This window comes from Fundulus heteroclitus, chromosome 1 (assembly GCF_011125445.2).
Source record: "Fundulus heteroclitus isolate FHET01 chromosome 1, MU-UCD_Fhet_4.1, whole genome shotgun sequence".
Classification (NCBI taxonomy): Eukaryota; Metazoa; Chordata; class Actinopteri; order Cyprinodontiformes; family Fundulidae; genus Fundulus; species Fundulus heteroclitus.
The window spans coordinates 6,355,471-6,372,707 of record NC_046361.1 but is presented as its reverse complement, the minus strand read 5'-3'; the positions used below and the strand labels follow the sequence as shown (position 1 = coordinate 6,372,707).

At 40.1% G+C, this 17,237-nt stretch overlaps 1 protein-coding gene across 1 annotated transcript; it reads right to left on the bottom strand.

The window, feature by feature from the left end:
* Positions 1-205: 205 nt before the first annotated feature.
* LOC105934242 (Krueppel-like factor 15) lies at positions 206-16,746 on the bottom strand. The gene is made up of 3 exons (XM_012874139.3): positions 16,542-16,746; positions 13,349-14,919; positions 206-3,593 (listed from the first exon to the last, which is right to left on the bottom strand). Exons 2-3 carry the CDS (start codon positions 14,836-14,838, stop codon positions 3,416-3,418), a joined length of 1,668 nt encoding a protein of 555 aa, XP_012729593.2. The 5' UTR covers positions 14,839-14,919; positions 16,542-16,746; the 3' UTR covers positions 206-3,415.
* Positions 16,747-17,237: the final 491 nt, after the last annotated feature.

Here is a 17,237-nt window from a genome sequence, read left to right as displayed (position 1 = left end):
ATTTATGACCGTATCATAAACATTCACTGAGCCACTTTAACATATATGTGGTCTGGTAACACCAGAATTTATTTTTCCTTATTTTACAGTATGTATACATACATATATATATATATATATATATATATATATATATATATATATATATATATATATATATATGACAAATTGTGTTATATACAGTTTCTTTACATTTTTAAAAATCTTTCACAATCACAGACATCATTACAAGCAGTTGTCCTTTCTGTTGCATGTACAGTATTTACATACATTCGTGGGATCACATCTAATACACATTCACAAAAGTGAGTTTTCTGTTTGCATGGAAGGAATGCCTGACAGAGTAAGTACACTTTCTACATACAGCATCAAGGGTCATGTGCTGAACATTCAAAGTGATCTGTCAATCACTGAGAAAATAAAGACATAAAACACTTAATTTGACACGTCAACAATCATCTTTTTCAGTTTGAATAAAGAACGTCGACACCTTTCATATTTATGGCACAGAAATTGACTCCTGTCTTGCTGTGGCACATTTGGCATGACTTCAGCTGAGATGCTGAGATACAGAAAAAAAAAGAAGGAAAAAGCAATATATTGGTAGATGTGATTTGGCAAAAAGCCCAATACTGTTTCTTTAAAGTAAAAGACAAAGGCAAAGATGATATGTTCAATACTGATGACAGCATTTCAAGGAGGCTTTCTATTTTTTTTTTTTTTTACCCAAAGCTATTCTGGTGAAATAAATTTGACGGGTTATGCAATACATTAGCTTCCAGTCTCAACTTATCCAATTGAAAAAAAAAACTAAACAAAAAACAACAACATTCCAGTTAAATTTGTTCATTTGCTGGTGTTCTTTTAAGATTAGTTTAAACTCACCACAAATTAAGGTGACTCTATCTACTATTTATGAACAAGACATTGTATATTTAATTTCAATTCTCTACCAGATAAGTTTACGCTAATCAGTACTGATGTGCAATTGTATGATCTAAGATTCCATGGCCATGATATATGTCAAAACTAACTGTTTTTAGTCAGTAAAGAAAATTAAACAAAATTTAAATGCATTTTGTACTGGGTTTAGCTAAAATTATACACAATGTTACTGATGTATGGTTTGATACAAAATGCGGATAGTCTCGTAATGTCTTAATTTTTTGTTCGATTTAAAGCCAGTCTTTCTGCCACCTATTTATTTTGTCTTTTCAGGTCAATTTTTATCATATTTAGATACAAAAATATGTGTCAATAAAAATGGGAATCTGCATTTCAAATCTCAAAGCAACTGCTATCAACTAATTAATTAGTCTGATTAGCACATTACAAATAATTTTCCTAAAATTATTTGTAATGTGCTATATTTACTAAAGGGATTGCTAAGTTTTTTGAAGTAAGGCTCTGCAAAGTTACTAACAGGAAGTATAGTTTCCTTATCTATAACAGAAAGATGCCAAACGGCAGTGAGTGTGTAAAAAAAGTGAAATTGTGCCCAGATCAGTGGAAGGCTAGCATCTGATAAAGGCCCTTGTTTTAGCTTATTTCTGCATTTTTAGATAACTCGTTATCTAAATGGTAATTTTTTTGTAGACGTCACACCTCTATAATTTTCCAAGAGACTGGTTAGTTTAGTGTTGAGTCTCAGTTGAACAAAGCAAAATCCCTATGCTTTATGCTGCCTGGTTGTATCAGCCAACCTGATCAGCTGATTGTGAGTTCACTAGAAAAATGTAAAAGCAAAAACTATCCCTGGATAAAAGCCCAGGAGCATACCATATTTGATGCCATTACAGAAGTAACAGCCAGTCTCAAAATGCAATGGTCTACTCCTCTTCTGGTGGACAGTTGATAAGGCAGGTTAATTACAGCTAGCAAGCTCTGTTAATGGAGCTTTGTGTAGTACGCCAACACAAGCGTTATTCTTTTGGGAAAACAGTCAAACTGATCAGTCTCTTGTCAAAGTGTTGATGGGTATTACCCGTTATTATAGAGCTGCACCCCACAACTCAGGCCTTTTTTCATTGAGATGTTGTTACAGTACCTACGGTAGGTATCTTAAATGTCCGTCTGACTAAATGTTAAGCTTCCACCACTGCGAACATTTCTTTACTTTTCATTTCATTCTCCTGCTAAAGATAAGGAAACTAATACAGATCATAACTTCACAGAATCTCACTTTGGTAACTTGCTATTTTAGCAGCGTTTCTCTTGAGGCCCACCTTAGACATTTGCACCACAGGTTACATTTCTGCTGACAACCTGGGGTGATTTTGTTTATCTATCAACAGCCACAAAGTTAATTAGATATGACAAATAAAATATCTGTGTTCACATTCAAAAGCCTTTCTTCTGATAGGAGGGAAAAAATCTGTGGCAGGAAAAGGAAAAAAAATACAACAACTTTGTTTCAGCTTATTCAGATTGTTATTTAACAACAGTGACTTCAAGCAGATGTAATTACATAGTTATATCATCACAAAGTCATGAAGCAGAAGTTGTGATGACGGCATACAGGATCATTTGGATCCATCCTCAGCTTTAGCTTTGATTCACAGTAGCCCATGAAGAAATGGGTCTCGATCTGATGGGTGGCCTTTTGAGATGAACCAAAATGAAAACTGACTCAGACGTCAGTAAAACAGCACAACATACTCAAAGACTCTCCGCTGGGACTGACCACCGAACGTTTTATGTGTGCCAGTGCTAATTACACAGTGTGATGATCTACAATGGAGAACAGTAAATCAACATGAAACCGAGCTTTGTTCTTGTTTGCAGTCTCTACAATGTTTTTTTTTTTCTCCCACTTGCGAGACTCAGGGGCGTCGAAGAAACCTTTTCAAAGCTTAAGGAATGTTGATGTATCTGTTACTTTGCAATCCTTGAGAAAGAGTTCAACCAAGGCCTCAGTAGCCTGCTTTGTGATGTTTTTTTTTTTTTTAGGTTCCAAATTCATAGCATTGGACATTGACATTTTTTTCCCCAAAACGTTGTTGGTTTCCAAAAGGTAAAAAGGAAAAAAAATTAAAACAGTAGTAGATCTCCAAGTAATATAACATGGCTTGATATTAATGTTTTGTTCAAAGGATGCACTTTATAGTGAAAAAATAGGAAATTTGTCTTCAAAATAGATCAGCTAAAAGATTTGAGAATAAAATTGCTATATACGAAAAGCTTATTCCACCTGTGACATTGCTGCGTCAAGTAACAGTTTCCTGTTTAGTTTTTACAGTCTTCTCCTTGTCACCCAATAAATTATCACAGTACCAAGAATGCGCGTCACACGCACACACAGCCCTTTACAGAGTCCTTTTAAGGGTGTTTGGACTGTCCTACTCAGTCTTTCGTCACAGACATCCACCCCTCCCATCCTTCTCCTCCGCTGAGCGTCACTCCATCACAGCAGAGGTCAGAGAGGTCCGTTTACAGAGCGCCCTGTCCTGCTGCTTCGTGGAAAGCGGTGGACTTTGAGGTGTTTCGACAGGTGATCGCTGCGGGCAAACTTCTTCTCGCAGACAATGCACTGGTATGGCTTCACCCCGGAGTGGGAGCGGCGGTGCCTGGATAGCTCGTCGGACCGGGAGAACCTGTGAGGAAGAAACCAAGAGAGCGATAAATAACATTTATCACATATTATTAAACCTGTTTGGAAATCTTTTTCATATTAAATCTTACCAGAAGATTTTAGAAACCTCTTAACAGCCTCAATATATACAACAAATATCATATGTTATGCATAAAAGCCTTTCTTGCAAAAAAAAAAAAAAATATTGGATGAAATCATGTTTACTGTATCCAAAAAGGATGAAAAGCTATGTGAGGCCTATAAGATGAGGGTAATCTGAGAGGCGTAATACTTTGCATGCAACTTCTCGGTGAAGTCAAAGAGCCATCCCATATTTAGCACAACAGATGAGCACAGTTAACCCAAGTCAGGTCTATTCCTGGCCTAATCTGCCGTGGTCTCTATGTGCTCCAGCCAGTTTGGCTACCATGACAGCGAAGGGTTAAGCACACCTACATGGGCATCTGTATATGTTAACGAAGCCGTTAAGATCAAATTAATCTGTAACAAAGATCAGTTTCACGGTGGCATCGGCAGCCAGCTGCAGACATGGAGCTGATAATTCACAGAGGAGTAAAAAACATCACTCAAAGCTCCGTCTGCCTATTTCCGCTCCAGCCATGCTTTACACAGATGCCCTACTCATTACTCGACGGGCCCGTAGAACTGTAAATCCTGAAAAATCTAAAACTCCTGCTTGACGCAGAGCTTAGGTTAATATTTCTTGAATTCCTCATCTCATTCGGCTTCCATAAACAAACAATTGCTCAACATTGTACCCAAGGTCAGTCTGGACCAACATTTGGTGAGCCTGCAGATATCACACTGTTGTGGATCGGCCTGTGGTGTCCCAGCCATTGAAACATATATCAGCTTTTTTAAATATCAGTCTAATATCGCCTTCCTACGCTTCTGATGCTGTAACAATTTGGCCTCCATCTAAACGTGGCTATCACCAGTATGTGGGACATCCCAAAGGGCTCTACCTGATAAGAGACATAACTTGATAATGACGAACTTGGAGTGCTACCCAATAGCTTTCATTATTTTTCATGTCTAGAAACACCCATCCAGCAAATATGTTTCAATTCACCAATGTACACGAAGCATCCAGTCATAAATTTAGCAACTTCTAGGCAAGGCACGTTTACTTGTATAGCATCATTCACACACAAGGCAGTCAAAAGTTATTTACACAAAGTCAGCAGAGAAACATTAAATGCCAAAAACGGCTTTGAGAAACATTGCATAAAAATGACAAACATGTTAAAATGTGAAATAATCTTAGATCTCAAGCTTCAATCAGTCATCAGTGGTCGGACAAATGGCTCATTAGTGCGTCGTTGGTTAAAGAGTTCTAAGGAACAACAATGTTTCCAGTCCAGATTTAAAGTAAGCAACAGTTTCTGGAAATCCCAGATTTTCGGTGAGGTTTTCCTCAGGGGCATAGAAACTAAAAGCTACCAAACCTTATTTAGTTCTGGTCCTGGGAACACTGAGTAAGCAGTTTCCTGAAGACCTTAGGGGTCTACATGGTTCCTATATGACAAGTAACTTTGAAATGCACACCAGCCCAAGACGATCTAGTTCCTTAAAGACCAATAGCAACACCTTAAAGTCTAGCCTTCTACCAACTGAATAACTAGAATAAACATTACGAAGAAGGCCAAAGGTCAAGGTCTATCTGTTATCTTACTATGTGAGTTAGAGTAACAAACATTAGCTTTCACTCTGCTTGGTTTGTAGAAGAGTGACACAACAGGGACCCCAGTGTGCTTTGGGTTTGTGTTTGATCTTTTTTTGAATAGTAATTCCGTCAGAACCAAACTGGCTGGACTTGCATTAAAAGGCGGGTAAATGTCCGTCACTTTTTAGTGAATGCATTTTTAACTTCTGATACCATACAGAGAAATTGTGCTGTTAATGGGGCTCCATTGTAAGAAACAATCTACTCAGTGATATCCTCTACATGACATTGCTAATCTACATGGCAGCAACAATAAAAAAAAAAAATCTATATTTAAATATTGTTGTAGGATCTATATTTAAATATTGTTGTAGCTATTAAGCATACATAACAACAGAAATACATACTGCATTAAGACCACAATTTAGTAAATTTAGATAATCTAGTAAATATCTAAATAACAGCCAATCACAATTTTCTTCTTCAAAGTAAAGAAAATGGTGAAGCTGCTTTTCTTTTGGTACTTGAATTTAGCTGAGAGACCATCTGGTCCAGGTCAAGGTCAAGAGCTTCATGGGGTTTATGTATCAAAAGAGGAGAATCCAACGCCACGAACTGTTACTGCTAGAAGAATGAAATTACTGAGAAACTAGTTCCCCTGTCGTTTAGCGGATTAAGCCTGTGGCTTAAATTTGGGGGACTTGGGTTCAAATGGACTTTGGTTCAAATCCCAGTTGCGTCAGGAAGGGCATCTTCTGTAAAAATTCTGCCAAGTCTGTGATGTGGTGACCCCGGGAATAAGTAACCAAAACGACTGACAGACTTGACAAAGATGTTTCGCACTTCCCCTGCATGGTTTATACATCAGCAGCATCCTTCCTCGATGATCCTATTGCATCATGATGCAGAAGCATGCTTGGCACACTCATGCTGTGCTAGGTCTTGTCAGACAAATTTCAACTAAAAAACACACTGTAGAAGTCCTCACCAGCACCACTAAAGGACCACCCATGTTCAGGCCCATTTTTTACAGCTCCACGAGGGTCTTCATCCCACGTGAAGCAACATAAAAGAGTATTACTTAAAGGGCTGGATACAATATAGTAGCTTGGGTGTGCAAATTGTGTACAAAATACAGTATTTGTCAAATGTTTGGTGTACAGTTAGACTAATTTATTGGTCCAAGGTTTTTTTATTACCTTATCATGACCCATTACACATACCCACTGTCTTATAAGTAGTATAATGAACTACTTTGCTAATGCTTTGCTAATTTGACTTCATTTGCTGTCTACCACCGATAAGTACAACCCTGCCCTGTGATCATAAAGCTGAAAGTAAGTGTTGTGTTCCACCAATTAACTTAAGTGTTCCTGGCAGTTGGAGCACAGCTAGTCTTTCTTGTATTGCCATGTTTGGGTTTCCAGACCCCCCCCCCAAAAAAACAAAAAAACACGCAGGGTGTTACAAGATGTACGTTATAACCAAAAGGCAACAACAGTGTGTTGGTAATCCTTAAAGCCACAACATTGACTCTCAATAGAGAATTACACTGTCAGCTTTATATTTAACCCTATGATGCTAAACACAAATATTTTGAGACCACTGCCTCTTAAGCAAAGTTGGCACCTTACTCTAAAACGCCCTATCTGATCCTATACATGTTTAGCCCTCTGGTGGCGTGGTTGTTTGCAGACATCCTACAATCCGAACAAGCACATAGGTGACATTGTTGCACTAGGTGTGAGAGAAGCGATGACATGATGCTTGGTTTCCACGACAACAGACAGCCTCACACATTGGCTATCAGCGCAATCCAGAGGAGCAACTCTGAATAGCTGGGTTACTATCAATGATTAGGCAAACTCTTGATTGGTTATTACACTGCTGGCGTCGCCGTCCCCTCGCAAAGATTTTATTTGCAGTTGTAATTTGTATTTTTGTGAAGTTCTGGTTCAACAAAACTGTATTTTTGTAGATTTTTAAACAACGATTAAATAGTCCGTCAGTAAAGATTTTCTGATATAATATGTTAGGACATGCTTAATTTGCCAAGAAACAGTTTTACCATGATATGATAATGTAACCATAACGCCTACTTTTAAATAATATAGGAAGAATGTCTTTTTCTTTTCTTTTTTTTACATTGATTACCCCAACTGGAAAAGCAGGACTCTCCTCTTAGCTCAGCTATTTAAAATGTATTGACAAATCTAAGAAGTGTTTTTTTTTTCTTTTTTTTTTTTTTTTCAATGAAGCCACTTTTAGGGATTTGGGTCAGAACAACATCTGGATAACGGCATAAAGAGTCTGACATCACTTTTAGTCAGCGTAGTACATCCCTATTAGTATCAGACCTCAAAGGATCAAAAACAGTGTTTTCTACCACAGGCGACATATCCTTGGCCAAAAGTGAATGCAACAAGTTCAGGTCTGTCGTGTGATCAAAATCAAAAGCGTTCCTGTAAATTCTGTACAATGAGTGGCTCTATGTTTGCTTATGGAAAGCCTCGGCTAACATGTATGCACACATTAAACCCTGGAGCGGCAGAGAACCTACTTCAAGCAGGGGCATGAGAGAAACCATGTGCATCTCCTTGACATACTCATACTAGGCCCGAATCCAAGTTTAGCCTGCTGCACCGCGGGGGTGGATTTAAGTAAACATGAAAAACTCGTATGGTTCTCATTTTTAATTAGACTGATCAGGTCGCCTATGTTGTGCAATCTCAGCAAATGTTTTGTTCAAAAATAATTCATTCTCCTATGCTTACTGTGGAAGTTTCAGTAATCCGCGCATTTCAGGGATTGCGACCAAGGTCAGGGAGTTTAAGGGCTGCACGGGTGAACGGAACTTCTGTTGATCGTCTAAATGTGTTTTCCACTTTTGATTGTGGGTTGGAGTCCTGGAGGCAGCTTGGCGTGGTTGCTGCACGACACATAGCACACGCATTAGTGTGGGGGCTGTGGGAAACACATGTGCAGGCTCTGTTCTAGCTTGTCCTTCAATCCAACTCTGCAGCAATAAGAACATAAAAGCAACAGCGAAGGTGGGGCAGTCAGGTTGGTTACAGTTGCATAGCTGCCGGGGTTCCTGCTGTACACAGTTGCACTTAACCTTTTAATGAAAAAGGAGACTCCTCTTTTTTGCATGTTTCTCTTGCTCTAAGTGTCTAAGCCAAATGCTAAATCAACTGTAATACTTGTCACCACTTCCCATTGTGGGTATTGTGATCTTAGATGCATAAGCAGACAAAGACAACAAGCCACAACCCCGATGACAGATGACAAGCACACACACGCTGCAGTGTTTTGTTTTGTTTTTTTGCCCTGGAGAATAAAACACAAGCATTTGGGAGCTGGAGATACGTATGTTGCTGCCCGTATGCCGTTCAGTCTTCACATGTGACCATGCCAGGGTACCTAGATCTCTTCACGGCCAACAACGCTACTAACAGCAAGACAGATTGAGACAGCTAAACATCAAAAATGTTGAAGAGTTGAGTGAAAAAAAAAAATACAGCTTTGAATGAGTAACACGTTGGCCTGCAGCCAATGAAATATCACTTCTCTCTGCTTCCGAGGGGCCAACATATGGGTCTCTTCTAAAGTTACAGAGGGTAAGGGGTGCCTGTCTCACTAGTTTATGTCCATTTCCTGTTCCAGCAGGAAATTGGCAGTGAAGAGGCAATTTTATAATACTGTAAATTGCTTCAGTCACAAAAAACACTGCACGGGTGCCATTTTTAGTGAATTGCAGGTCCCCTAAGGAAACACATTGACCCGAACGTCTGAAATATGTAAAACCATCATTACACATTGGGAGATTATGTTTGGCCTAAATTGTATTATGTTTTCCATAAATGTTGGAAATGTATTCATTCTGAACCACACTTGTAGTAAGTTAAATTCATGCATCTTGAACTTGAACCATTTCTTGTCATGTTACAGCCATATACTTCAATGAATTGCATTGCAATTGTACTTGATAGATTCTAATACTATGTAATACATCATTGTAAAGTGAAATGAAAATGAAACAATGATTTTCAAACTTGTTGTAGTGGGCATAAGGATTCAACCCTTTTCAGTCGGATATTATCTAGTGATACTGATTACCTTCAGAATTGACCTGAGTAGTAAGCAGGATCCATCTGTGTGTAATTTAATCTCAGTATAAAAACTGCTCTGGCTCATTGATTTTTGCAGAAATCCCTTCTGTATTAGTGGTAACAGTGGATAGTTGAATGTGTCAATTCATTAACTTTGCAGCAATCCCCTATACTGAGTTTGTATGTAACAAGAGAGAAAATAAAATCCCACAGAGAAAAAGACCACAAGCAGAACCCAGCTCTGTGTGCAGTCCCACCAAAAAAGCACTGAAGAACAAATCCAGGGGTGCTTTCTATGGTACAGAAAAATATGTTTTCTCCATCATCTGACAATGGGAAGACTATGGCAACAACTGTGAGTGCACAAAGACATGATGGTCCACCTAAAATGCCAGACCAAGCTAGAAGCACATTTGTCAGAGGCCAGGAGTCCTTTGGTAACTCTGGAGGACCATCACAGATCCACACCTCAGGTTGGGGAGTCTGTCTACATGGGAACTATTAGGTGTGGTGCTCTCTGCAATTATGTCCTTTGCCAAAAACAGGGAAGAAGAAAGCTATTGAGAACAAAATGTTCCTTTTTCTCCCATATTTGAAGCACTTTGTAAGGTTGAGAAATAAACTCAGATCACAGTGAAAAAACCTTCCCCACCTTAGCACCATCATGTTGTAGAAAGGCTTTTCTTTAGTCCAGATTTAACTGTTGTCCAACTTTGGCAAGACTTGAATATGTTTTAATGTAACCTTCCCATCAAAGTTGATTGAGCTGGCACTATTTTGTAAAAAAAACAACAAAACAAAAAAACATACTCCAAAACACTTGCAGCTGTAACTGCTTAAAACAAATGCAAGCCACGCTTTGCAGATTTATGTTGTCAAAAAATTTGAAAATTATGGATCGGGTTTCTTTCATTGTCATATTTATGCACTATTTTATCCTAGTCTCAATCCCGAATCCCAATAAAATACACTAAAATTAATGATTGTAAATTGAGAAAGATGTGAAAAACGTTCCAGCAGGGACCACTTATGCAAAGAAAACTGTACATTTTAGTTATGTCTTCCAAGGAGCTACTTTTCATTCATAGCATATGAAATGATGTGCAACATTAAATGCATAGAGGTAGGTGTTTCTATATTTACATCTTATCTGTGGAAAGATCTGCAACTCTGCATACACGCTGCAGCAACAAAACAGCACGTGCTAAATGTGAATGAATTAGCTGACTCGTGTGTTTAGCTGATGTATACAAACACAACAGTAGCACCTTTTTTCATCCCCTTAGTAAAATACTAACTAAAAGTTATCAATTCAAAATAATTACTGTCTATTCTGTTGGATTCTCGTATTTCTATGTCAGAATTAAACTACAATCAGTAGAGATTTTTATCTAACTATGTAAAATGACATGAACTCATCCATGCTATGTGTAAAAATGAGATTTATAGCACATTTCAGTTGCAATGAACTCGTAATTACTTGAAATCTTAACTAAATAAATGTTTTGAGTAGCAGATCATGTCACAAACCAAGCCTTTCTCTCTCTCCAGAAATGTCCCACTAACACATCCATATACAGAAAAATGGTGGAGGGACACGATGAACCAATGCTGACAGATGTGATTACATTTCTCATAATCAGACACTGTGTTCCTTGGATTTATGGAAAGATTAAAATGCTTAACACAGTCTATTTGCTGGAGGTTAATGCTTTGTTTTTCACTGAGCCAAGCCATGTGGTCTGCCACATATAATCAGGGATAATGCTGTTGGTTTGTGCTCGGCTGATGGGTGATATTGTCAGACGCACATGCTCCAGAGAGGACTCCCCCAGTCACTGAGTTTTCCTCTACATAAATAAATCCCACATTCCCATTGTTGGCTGGCCTGGAATGCAGAATGTAGATTTAACTATTTCATTCTTACGAACTGAAATTATGTTTACAAGTAAACCATGTTTTTTTTTTTTTTGCAACAGCAGAAAAAAGGTTCATATATTTATTTGGGTCTATTCATTGCATGGCCACTAAGGTACACATGCAAAGGCCTGAAAACCCCTTCATACTGTTTGATTTTTTTAACAATATTTTCAGGAAAGATCCAAATAACGTTTTTGTTATTTCTATTTCATGAAATACTAAAGCACAACAACACAAATTAGTCTGAAGTGAAGACCATATTTGTGGGGAGCACCATTAATTTGTCAAACGTTTCTTCCACCTGAGTTGGACTTCCTAGCAGCTTTTCTGACTAATGCTGAGACAGTTTAAATGATCATGTCTTGGTAGCTTTGCAGTTGCACTATACTCATCGGTGCTATTCTATACAGATATAATCCCTGTAAAATACACTGAAGTTTGCGGTTGTAAAGGCACAAAATGTGGATATACATCCAGTATCTTTGCATGAAACCCATATTCTGTTCAAAAATCTATGCTGTGCCTGCTATGTCAGATCTAATTTAACACAGTCTTACATTAAGATTGGTGACAGTCAACTAATTTCCTTCAAGTCATTCCAAACCTCACTAATAAAACCTTCAGATTTAAGATGTTCATTCTGTAGTAAACCATTTCCTGGAGACAAGTGCTGTGATTTTATGATATGTCTCATTGTTGCCTATCTTCTGAACTGTGATATAATAAAATATAAATGATAGCATATATTAGAACATTTTAAATTCTGACATCTGGAAGCTTCAAGTGCAGCCTCCTTAAATCATGTAGAGTTGTTAAGGAACCACCACACTCATTCACTAAAGACACTGAATCCTTATTGCTGCTAACTTGCACCTGCCAGTATTGATGCATATACACAGAGACTCTATGTGCAACCATGAGCTATAAGTGACGCTTAGAGGATGAATTCATTGACCGGCAGGTCAAAAGTTGGCTCCTGTACTTTAACCCAAAGAGATCAAAACAAGATGTTTCTCTTTCCCTGAATGGAGGCATATATTAAAATACAGAAAACCAACTAGAACCAGTTTCTTGCAAAGGAGACTTTGTAAATGTGTCATGTATGTCTGTTCATGTCAGCCACAAAATATGGGTTTGTCTCTTTTTAAAAAAAAAAAGAGTCTTGTTGTTGCATGAATGTGTGCTCAGTGGTTTTGAACAGTGAGCAAACAGGTGGAATAACTAACAGGGTACAAAGTCTGCATATGGACGACTTCAAAAGGTGCCCTATCTAATCTGCAACTTTACCATGGTTCAAAAATACACTGATAGCAGGGGACAGACATGGCTTGCAGAAAAAGAACAAACTGTAATCATAAATGAACAGTCCAGAGTTTAGCTTCCACATATATAAGCCTTCCGATTTAAAGCTAACAACTCTGTCCAAATCAAACAATTTTCTTGTGTGTGAGGCTATATAGTTTGTTCTAGTGACTCTAGTGCATTGGAGTGTTCCTTTAATGAATATGAGAAGCTGTCAATGGATTTGAGCTGACATAAAAGGGATAACAGGACAGGAAAACAGTTTGTTGTTCCTTATCTATAATTACTTAGCAAAATAGGGCACTGTTGATATGCTTGTTTATTACATGGAATATGATTGAGTAGCACTTTCCCAACAAATGTCTTCAAGTAAATGTCTATGGACCCACATGGAGTGGAAATTGATAACCTTGATTCCTGTTATCTCAGAAGTATAGAAGTATAAAGGTATAGGACAAATGATGATGGAGGTCAAATCTTGGCTAACATTAAAACCACAGTACTTATATGTCTTCTGGATGGTGCAGTTCTAAATGCAAATGGGGAGAATGACACCACACCACACTGAGTAGCTGGCAAACATAGCATAGCTGGGCATGAAAGGTAGCAACGGCAACCTTGGCATCATTTGCAGCTTTGCAGTGTGGTGTAACGCCACACTCCCCGCTCCGTATTCATCGTTCAGTCTAATGATAGGTATGTCTTAGCTCATGTGTTCCTTTTACACTCAATATGAAGGACGTTTTGTCTGCTCACCTCCATCCACAGCCAGGCCAGGTGCATGCAAAGGGTTTCTCCCCTGTGTGTCTCCTCAGATGTGCTTTAAGGTGGCTGCTCTTGGTGTACATCTTATTACAGCCAGGAAATGAGCATTTGTGCATTTTAATGAGGTCTGCCACTGTGCTCTTCTGGTACCGTTGGCCTCCAGCAAGGACGCCTGCTGCTGGTCCTCCTAGACCCAATCCCCCTTCCCCAAGCCCAATTGGTTTGGCTGCAATGGGCACTGGTGCAATCCGGACGAATTTGGATGGAGCAGCGCCCCCTGTTTTGCCTGAGTTAGCTGTTGCGGGGGAAAGCAGCTGAGGCACTAAAGCAAACGTCTGCCCCTGGATGTTGACCAGGAGCTGGGCAATTTTGATTGATGATGGGGATTCAGTTGACTGGGAATGGGTTTTCTGTGCCTGATGATGAGCAGTGTCTGATTCACCACTGGAACTTGGTTCTTGTTTCACCTGAATGGGCTGGATTTGGAGGATGACAGGCACACTTGAGGCAGCGGTAGTACTTTCTGATGTCAGTGATCCACAGTCCTCCAGCTTGATCCCATCAATATAATTGCCGTTGGAAGTAGTTACACGGCATTCGTCATCTGCCACTGGTGAGCCGTCTGAATCTGATGCACAGGCTGCATGCTTGGCCTCTGAATTGGAGGCCTCGGGCACAGTCTGATCTGAGTTCTGCGATGCTGATTCAAGGTCTCCTGCTAGTGTCATTGAGCCCTCTTGCTCAGTATCATCTGGCATAGACATGGAAGGTGACATTTCCTCATCGCTCCCGTTCTCCTCCTTTTCTATTGCCACCATCATGTTCTCTTCTAAAAACTCCTCAATCTCCTCTAGTGTCGGCTGAAACAGGAGGGCCTCAGGGTCCTGCAGTCCATCGAGAAAGACTGGGAACTCAAAACACTCCTCTTTGGCAAGCTGCTGCTGGGCACCGAGTCGATGCTCCCTCTTAGGCTCCCATGCTAGACCCATTGGCAAAAATGGGGATGCTGGTGATGAGGACAGAGAGGAGGCTGGGGAAGAAAAGGAAAGGGAGGTGGAGACAGATATGTTGCCACTGCTGGAGCTCAACGAGGTGGTAAGGGAGGCCTGTGAGAGAAGGAGGTCCAAGAGACTATCTTGATTTTCTCCTCCTGATGAGTTGGAGCACCCACTGCTCCTGCTGCCCCTGCTCTCGTAGCTAGAGCAAAGGATGTTCCGTGATGCTGATGATGTGGACTCAGGGCTGGAGCAGAGGGAGGAACACGGGCTGGAGGAATCGCTGAGGTCATCTTCCGAGAGGCAAGGCGAGGAGGAGAGCGTGAGCCCTTGGTAAGGGTGGTGCTGATAGGTGCACGCATCTGTCACCATGATGCCCTGGGAAACACCACCCTTGGGGTGGCGAGAGGCACAACCGTAGTCGGACCCTGGAGAGCTGGAATAATACAGGAAGGTCTCCTCACCAAGTGGCAAGTGATCCACCATTCCTGTGCGGATTGATGGCTGATGACTTTGCTGGGCTCTGACTATCAAGCAGTTGATGAAGCTTCTTTTCTTTTCTTTTTTCTGTAAAACAAACAATTATTTAACAATGACACTAGCCTTGTTAGGGTTTCAAAACTGCTTCCAAAAGGGCCCGGTTAGTGAAAGTGCATACATTTTAACACGCATGTTGCAGTCTGGTTAAGTTCAACTGAGGGCCCGTATAAACAGCGACCGCACTATATTGGTTACAGTTAGGCTGGAGAGATTGCCTAATCACACTGACTGTGGTCATACTGACCAAAACTGTAAGTTAATGTTCATATGGTAGTTCCTCAGTTACACAGTAAGCCACCAGACTGAAAGTTACAATGTTTTACATTTTTGGTCCCTGTCAACTACCTGCTGCTTATTTAAGAGCCCTGCAAACTCATAGCACTTCAAAAGCAAAGTCAGCCACATGTGAGGGAACAGGAATGTGTGTGTGCGTGTGTGTGTGTGTGAGAACGCGCGTGTGTGTGTGTGTTTAGAATGTGCAGCTGCTAGTTCAGGCTTCAAGCTGACCATGTGGAGTCAGGCATTCCACTTTTCTCGCCACTTTTAAGATTAAAACCACATGGTTGTCGAACAGTGAGGTTCTGTTTATCTCCCCTTGTGGTCCTTAATTCATCCTAATCTGAGCAACAAAGATATTTCAGCACTGTAGTATTAGACTAAAAAAACACAACTTACCGAGCAGTGCATTTTTATGTCAAATCAGTTCAGGATAAACAGTATTTCAGCGGGATGATGCATGAGTGAAGGATTTATTCTCTATTTTTATGCACCGAGCAGCTCAGGAACAATTCACCACAGCTACACTTATATGGATTAAAATTACCAGACAACATCACATGGCTCGGGAGGAAATGAGTACCCTTCATGTTTAAATAGGAGTCTGAAATCCCTATTAAATCCTAAAAAGCACTTGATGACTAAAGTATAAGCCCCCCCCCCTTGTAAGTTGTTTTTCTTAAAAAAAAAAAAAAACATCAGTTGTTCATAAAGTTAAGGTGGGTCCTGTACAAGGCTCCACATGTTTCAAGTAAAATTGGATGTTTAATTTAATTGCCTAGCACATCCACACAGTGCCTTCACTCAAATACGTTTTGAATTGATTCTTACATTCAGTAATTTGAGATCTTATGTGGGGGGTAACATTCGGGGGTAACATCATATTACATGGATCAGCGGGGGTGGGTGGGTGGGTGAGGGGGGGTCTGCAGCTGTGGCTATACCTCACGGAAGGAAAAAAGTTTGGGATGAGAGAGGACACCTCACTTTGGCCAAGTCTGAAGTCATTTGTCCTGTAGTAACCCTGTCGCTGAGGAACATCAAAAAAGGGCTTTGAAAGCAGGATGCTCCCTCTAACAGCACAGTAGGATTTGACCTGAAGGCTTTTCTCAGCATTCATGGCATGTTCAATGCTGCCGCCTGAGACAACAAGTCCAACCACAATCGCAGTCAGGCTTTGGGTAAATTACAGACCTAGATATTTTTCAACGTTTAGTGTACCTTAAGTTATGTTTGACTATAAACATAACTGAAGCATATATAAGCTTGCTCAATACATAAGCCTGCTCATGTTTAGAGATGACATAGACTTCTATTTACGCATCAGTACATATAAGAGTATGCATTGTTGGTTAACAGCAAAATAAGCTCACCTGTCAAGCCAAAGGAAGTAAACCCAGCTCCTTTACACCATGCACTCCAGTCCTAGATGTAGGTTTCTGTGCGTCACAGCGCGCATTGGCAGTGCAACTTCAACTCACGGGTTTTGCTCTTTGCATATCCTTATGCCTCTCTCACTCCCTCTCCCTCGCTCTCTCTCTCTTACACACACAGTCACACACGCACACACACACATAAACACATATTCATGCTCTCTCTCTCACTTTGAAGAGCTTGTGGATAGCTTAACCGTCACATGATCTCGGGCTGGGAACCCGTCAAATCAGGGGATTGGCCCTGTGAAGGCTCGCCTGCTTGGAGCATTACAATTGGCTCAAGATGAAGATAGGCGAGCCTCAGGAACTGCTGTGAGTGGAAGGAGGGGCGGCAGGGAGAGCATGTGAAAGAAGGTTTACCTCATAAATCATTTAAATGCCTTCATTCTATCCCCGAAGACTGTACATGAGCTATTTACTGCACTTGACAATGCTTCATGTACATGTGGCAGTGTGTGTAAACAACTTCAACTTTTAGGGCATGTGTTCGAGCACGTGCTTCGAATACAGTTCAGCTCAGCGTACAGTAATGTTGATGTCCTTTGCTTTTCTTTAGTACTTATTCATAACGCATTTTAGTCAAAATTAAAATGGCTTTGTAGTTTATGATATTTTAAGTGACTATTTGTGAAC